The sequence below is a fragment of the Trypanosoma cruzi genome, genomic scaffold (genome assembly GCF_000209065.1).
Source record: "Trypanosoma cruzi strain CL Brener 1047053516749 genomic scaffold, whole genome shotgun sequence".
Lineage (NCBI taxonomy): Eukaryota > Euglenozoa > Kinetoplastea > Trypanosomatida > Trypanosomatidae > Trypanosoma > Trypanosoma cruzi.
This window is the reverse complement of record NW_001849425.1, coordinates 117,323-123,962: the sequence shown is the minus strand read 5'-3', so window position 1 is coordinate 123,962 and position 6,640 is coordinate 117,323. Positions and strand designations below refer to the sequence as shown.

At 51.7% G+C, this 6,640-nt stretch overlaps 2 protein-coding genes across 2 annotated transcripts, besides 6 other annotated features; both read right to left on the bottom strand.

Annotated features, from left to right (window-relative positions):
* Positions 1-6,640: part of a sequence feature (heterozygous, non-Esmeraldo-like haplotype) that runs on past the window's edge.
* Positions 2,487-2,515: a sequence feature (AT_rich).
* Positions 2,536-2,615: a sequence feature (AT_rich).
* On the bottom strand, positions 2,673-3,599 carry Tc00.1047053506821.210 (cytochrome-B5 reductase, putative; the record flags this gene model as incomplete). The annotated part of the gene is made up of 1 exon (XM_810901.1): positions 2,673-3,599. The coding sequence occupies one exon, from the start codon at positions 3,597-3,599 to the stop codon at positions 2,673-2,675; it is 927 nt and encodes a 308-aa protein (XP_815994.1).
* Positions 3,599-3,693: a sequence feature (A-rich).
* Positions 3,779-3,802: a microsatellite.
* Positions 3,959-3,983: a microsatellite.
* Positions 4,564-6,609, bottom strand: Tc00.1047053506821.200 (hypothetical protein, conserved; the record flags this gene model as incomplete). Its single annotated transcript, XM_810900.1, has 1 exon — positions 4,564-6,609. One exon carries the CDS (start codon positions 6,607-6,609, stop codon positions 4,564-4,566), a length of 2,046 nt encoding a protein of 681 aa, XP_815993.1.

The following is a 6,640-nucleotide window of genomic DNA, read 5'->3' as shown; positions in this document are numbered from 1 at the left end:
AAAGCAATCTCTTCAGTACCATTTTCTCAGCAACCTTACTCACAATGGAATTTAGGCTGATGGGTCGATATGACTCAAGCAGTTCCGGCGACTTAGCGGGTTTTAAGAGTGGAACGATGGTAGCGCGTCTCCACTCAGCCGGAATCGTACCGGTCGTCCAGCTGCGGTTAATGCAGCGAAGAAGGAATCGAAGACCCTTTGACAAAACATGTCGCAGTGCCTCACTGTAGACTTCATCCGGTCCGGGGGCCCTGCCATACGGCGTATTTCGTAGCGCAGCAAGCAGTTCCGTACGATTAAAAGGTGCATCAAGAGGGGAGTGAAGATGAGCAACTAAACCAGATGTGGTGGCAGCTTCGTTTTTATCCTTTGACTCAGAACTAGATGAGAGTGAAGAACCTGAAGTAAATGAGGCAGCAGACTCGTTGTTGTTCTGCTGCCTAAAATGGAAGAAGCATTAATGTTCAAAGATGCACTCTGTCTGTTGATGCCTTTGGAAAACCCAACTGCCTTGTGAGAGGGGTGAAATGGAAGAAAGATGCGATTGAGAGCATTCACTGCTCTCCTTGCTGTTTTATAAGTGTGTTGACCATCTCCCAATAAAATTGATGTGGGAGACGGAAGTGATGCCTTTTTTCGTCCGGAAATGTATTTCCATGCGAGTGGCTCGCCTGGATTTAACTTGCTGATGCGACGTAGATACGTGTTGCGCCAGCGCTCTCGGAGCAGGAGGAAGAATTGACTCCTTGTCCGTTGCATTTCTGCCTCACGGTCGGGCGTCGGTAACTGTAGATAGCGGGCCTTGCTGTCGGTAGCAATCCGCTCTGCCTCCATGAGAGTGTCGTCCCAAAGCCTGGGACCGTCCTTGTGCATGCCGCGGGGGCAATGTCGTCGATACGAAGTTATAAGCGCTCTCGTGAAAGCTTTGATGCCGGTGGACTGCTTTTTATAGTCGTATGCCGGAAGTTGTGCGTCGAGGTCCTTGACGAATGAATCCCACTTGCACTTCCCCCAACTGCAGAAAAACTTAGGTGCCGAAGGTATGGTATCCTTAAACGCCTGATGCAGCGTAAATGTCAGCATATAATGATCACTAAGCGGCGACACGGAAGCTGACCAATCTGACACAGTCAAATGCTTTGACCACGTCAGATCGACACAGGATCGTTCTCTTGTGCCACGAGCATACGTGATCTCACCAGGGGTGTTAACCAAGGTGAGTCCCGCATCCGTGCACAGTTCTAAAAATTCTGCAGCAACCTCGCTTGGAGAAGTCTCCAAAAATGGCTCCCACTGTGGGTGATGCATGTTGAAATCCCCACACAGCAGGAGCGGCGACGAGGCTGGAAGGCAGTTTACTAACCGCCTGAAGGATTGCGTTACTTGCGGTGGTGGTCTCACATAGGCATCCGCTACAATAAGATCACGGTTCTGGTCCAGAGCAACCTGGACCACCACCACTTCAGGGCTGGTGTCATGCTGGGGGATGGTGAGAGGTATACGCTTGGAGCGGAGAGTTTTCCGCACCAGCACCGCCACACCGCCTCCCTTGCCGATGCGCGACTGTGCATAGAGCACATAATCTCCAGTATGCATGCTGGCGATCTGCTCGGACGACTTCCAAGTCTCCTGAATGGCTATTATGTCTGCTCCTTGCGCCATTAATGTTGCGAGTTTTGACGGCGTGAGGCAAGAAACGTTCATCTGGAGTACTGCTATGGTGCCTGGGTGCTGCTCAATGTCTCCGCTTAGCAGTAGCTTTTGTCGTTGCGCGTCACATACGGCACGCAAACGGTATGTATAGCGCTGATAAGCGCCGATGGAATTCAGCAGCGGATAGAAAAACCGCTCCGCGGGCAGCCATGTAAATGGCTCCATCTGGTGCCCTTCCGACCAGTTTGTGCGGCGCCTCCTGCCTCTCCGCGGGCAGCGGATGGGCAGCAGGCGCTTAGCTTCCTCTCTAGCAAAGAGTACTAGACCCTGGCACCACGTTGAGGTGGCCGGCTGTGATAGGGCCTCGTAAACGCCGTTTAGAATTTCGTAACTGCCGAAATGAGGGCAGTTTACGTCGCGACTTCCCTCCCGCACCGGGAACACCAAGAGCTCATGTATTCATTCCGCATTCCCTAGTAAATCGCTGTTTGAGGCTTTACTTTAACTTTGATAACGTAGGCTATACTTCACAACAGCTTCGTGCAGAAGGGTGGTCAAAGCGCATTTTCTTTTTCGCAAAGGAATCCGCTCCAATTAGAGTCTTCATATTAAGCGTAAACATCAAACGTATCCCACACATGCATCACCATCACAATTTTCTCCCAAATACCCTCGTCGACCGCATAATCCCATCTGCATCAAAAGAAGCAAATGGGGCCCCACGCTTTAGACAACCCACCACAAAAAAAAAAGGCGCAAAAAGTACAGACAAACATCAATAACAAAGATCTCTTTCCCCCCGACCCACCCCACAGACACAAATGTGCGGTACCAAATATACATATATATATTTTTTTAAATTCACCTCACCATTTTTTGTTGTTTTTTTGTTTTTTCAATTATTTTTTATTATTATTATTATTCTTTTCCTGTTGCACGCCTAAATAAATAAATTTATTTAAGGGCATGTTGTGGTACCTGGGCAACAATTCCTCTTCTTTTCTACCAGAGCTCCGCTACTAGAAGCGGTACACGATGTCCTTTGTGTACCCCATCCTGCCGAGAGTCCCCTCCACGTCTGCCAAATTGTTCAGCACGGCACCCGCTGGCTGGTACGCCTGGCCACTGCTCATGGCTTTCAAAACGGACGGTGGCGCACCAACCAACTTTTCCATCATTGGATCGGGGCCGCACACAAGAAGCAAATTTTTTGGCGCCGGCTTTGGCATCGTCTCCTGCAACATCTTCTCTGTGATATATCCAACGTAACCATTGTAAGAACCATCCTCGTTCTCTATTGAATCGACGGTGTAGTACACCTTTAGGCGATGGGAATGTTCCTGAGACAACTTGTCAAGCATACCCTTGAGCAGAATTTTGTTCTCAGATCTGTTGGCAAAGAGGAGGGAGAGTTTTGTCGTGTCCCCGGGAGTATCCAGTGAGGCGTTTAAAAACTGTAGCAATGGACAAATGCCAGTACCGCCACCAATCATGCCAACTTCCTCCCATGCATTCTTCCTATACTTTAGTTTGTATTGCACGGTGCGGAAAAGAAGGGTTTCGCCTACGTTCATGGAGAAGAGATGTTCGGTAAAGCGACCATTCACCTGTTTCTTGACCAACAGGTCGAAGTAGCCCTTTGTACCATTACGTGTAACGGGAGTGTAGAACCGCATCGGTTGGTCCACGATGTTTATACCTTCCTTAAAACAACCCTGCAGTGTACTGCAAGGCATGAGGTCAAACTCCATTTCTGGTTTTGGTAGGAGAAAACGAAACACAGCGACGTCCTCCGCCAAGTTAATCACCTCGCCAAGCACAAATGGCTTAAATTTTGTCCCAAACACATTCTCTTGCCGACATTGCGCCACACGATCTGGCGTTGCGGTGTAGGATTGAAACGCCGCGCCAAGAAAAGCGGCCGCGCTGAATGCAAGAAACTTCATTTTGTTTTGCTTGTTAAGTTAATTTTTATTTTTTGTTTTTCCTATTTTTTCTATTTATTTATATTTTTTTCTCTCTCACTATTAATATTTATATGCGACTGTGTTCCCTCTGCGGTGGACCTCTAACCCTTTTCTTTTGCCTCGCCTTCTATTTGCTGATTGCGACCCCACCCCCTTTTTTGTTGTTGTTGTTGTTGTTTTTGGTTCTTCCTTTTTTCGCACACAACCCCCGCCCCGGAGAGGTGAAAACCCGACAAAATCACAAAACAGAGAAGAAAGAAGTGCAAAGGGAAACGAAAGAAACGGCGGCGACGCACGCGGGGGGCCTGAGAGGAGTTAAAAGGAGAGGAGCGAGAACCAAAAAAAAAAAAAAAAAAAAAGAAATATGACGCTTTGTTCCCTGTCATATGTCATTAATTGTTGCCGTCTCGATTGGGACGTCTCTGATCCGCCCTCTTTGCCATTTTTCTCCTTGTGGTTGTTGTTGCTGTCCCCCTCACCCCCCACCCTTCTCTCTGTCATTCCTCATTTTTAAAAGGTCTCAGTTCTCTGCATTGTCCCATTCACAGGAGCACTTTTTGTTGCCTCCACGCCCCCTTTTATTTCATCATCATCATCGCTTTTTCCGCTTCACGCGGCTTCACTTCGCTTCTCCCAAAACCACCACCAATACAGTCGGCAAGTTTTCACTCATCACAAAAAAAAAGAAAACAACTCCCCCACCAATACTCTTTTCGCCTGATGTTGCTTCCGGGACCCACTTCACCCCCATAAGCGTCACAGAGAGCAAAAGATATGCATTTTCCACTCCGCCCTCCATCACGATGGCACTCTAAACCGACTCTCACGCCCAGCAGAAAGATAACTAGGCAGAGAGTAGGAAACGAATTAAAGCAACAAAAAAAAGAAGAAAAAATGCTAACAGAGCCAATGGGCCGAATTGCATCATTTACGAACATCGTCATCACATGGCGGAATTTTTCCCAAGTAGCAAGTCCATCTCAGACTCCAATTCTTCTGCCCGCTTGGAGCACCTCTCTAAAGCACTTAGTTGGCAGTCCACAAGCCCCGCCATCCTCTCTAAGTCATCACACTCCCGAAGCTGACGGAGGGAACGGTTGTGTTGGGCCACACTTTGAGACAACCTCAGCCTGAATGCCTCTACCTCATCAAAAAGGTTAATTACCGCTGTGTACGTGGCCTCGCGCTGCTCATCCAACCTAGTGAAGTTTGGACGCAGTTTTGCATAAATGGGCTGCACAGCATCCTCTACACGTTGCATCATCGCGGCAATAGCCCCCTGTTTGCTCTTTAGCTCCGAAAGTCTCTCCTTTGATGCCTCCGCAGAAGAAATTGCGGCATCCAAGTGGGAAATGTAAGCTAATATCTCATTGCCACGATCAATAATTTGTCGGTCACGGAAAAGCATGTGCTGCGACAGTTTCTGAAATTCACGGTAGTCCTTAGCAAAATCCTTGTCAAACTGAGCCAATATCGAAAAGAGCGCTTTTCCCTTCAGCTCAGCGGCAGCTGACTTGCACGTACCCACAGCAGTCCCACTTGTCGCAGCAGCTGCCGAATTACCCAAGTTACCTCCACCAGCAGCAGGTGTCGACGTGGTCGTGGCAGAGCCAAAGCCACCAGCAGCAGGTGCCGACGTGTGCGCGGCAGAGCCAAAGCCACCAGCAGCAGGTGCCGACGCGGTCGTGGCAGAGCCAAAGCCACCAGCAGCAGGTGCCGACGTGGTCGTGGCAGAGCCAAAGCCACCAGCAGCAGGTGCCGACGTGGTCGTGGCAGAGCCAAAGCCACCAGCAGCAGGTGCCGACGTGGTCGTGGCAGAGCCAAAGCCACCAGCAGCAGGTGCCGACGTGTGCGTGGCAGAGCCAAAGCCACCAACAGCAGGTGCCGACGTGTGCGCGGCAGAGCCAAAGCCACCAGCAGCAGGTGCCGACGTGTGCGCGGCAGAGCCAAAGCCACCAACAGCAGGTGCCGACGTGGTCGTGGCAGAGCCAAAGCCACCAGCAGCAGGTGCCGACGTGTGCGCGGCAGAGCCAAAGCCACCAGCAGCAGGTGCCGACGTGGTCGTGGCAGAGCCAAAGCCAAAGCCACCAACAGCAGGTGCCGACGTGTGCGTGGCAGAGCCAAAGCCACCAGCAGCAGGTGCCGACGTGTGCGCGGCAGAGCCAAAGCCACCAACAGCAGGTGCCGACGTGGTCGTGGCAGAGCCAAAGCCACCAGCAGCAGGTGCCGACGTGTGCGTGGCAGAGCCAAAGCCACCAACAGCAGGTGCCGACGTGTGCGCGGCAGAGCCAAAGCCACCAGCAGCAGGTGTCGACGTGGTCGTGGCAGAGCCAAAGCCACCAGCAGCAGGTGCCGACGTGGTCGTGGCAGAGCCAAAGCCAAAGCCAAAGCCACCAGCAGCAGGTGCCGACGTGGTCGTGGCAGAGCCAAAGCCACCAGCAGCAGGTGCCGACGTGGTCGTGGCAGAGCCAAAGCCAAAGCCAAAGCCACCAGCAGCAGGTGCCGACGTGGTCGTGGCAGAGCCAAAGCCACCAGCAGCAGGTGCCGACGTGGTCGTGGCAGAGCCAAAGCCACCAGCAGCAGGTGCCGACGTGGTCGTGGCAGAGCCAAAGCCACCAGCAGCAGGTGCCGACGTGTGCGCGGCAGAGCCAAAGCCACCAACAGCAGGTGCCGACGTGGTCGTGGCAGAGCCAAAGCCACCAGCAGCAGGTGCCGACGTGGTCGTGGCAGAGCCAAAGCCAAAGCCACCAGCAGCAAAAGTACTTCCTCCAAAAGCTCCGTCCCCAAAGCGGCCCTGTTCTCCGGATCCCTGATGACTCTGTATGATTGGCCCTGCTGAGTTTTGCATTGATCCGAAGCCGGCCCCAGCTGCTGCGGTATTCATCCCAAAGCCCCCAGTATTTCCTCCAAACCCTGACTGCTGACCAAATGTCCCGCCAAAATTGTTGGTTCCAGCTACAATTCCTCCCGGTGCCCCAAATCCATTCATCTTCTTCTTCCCCTCCCTCTCTCGCGTAATA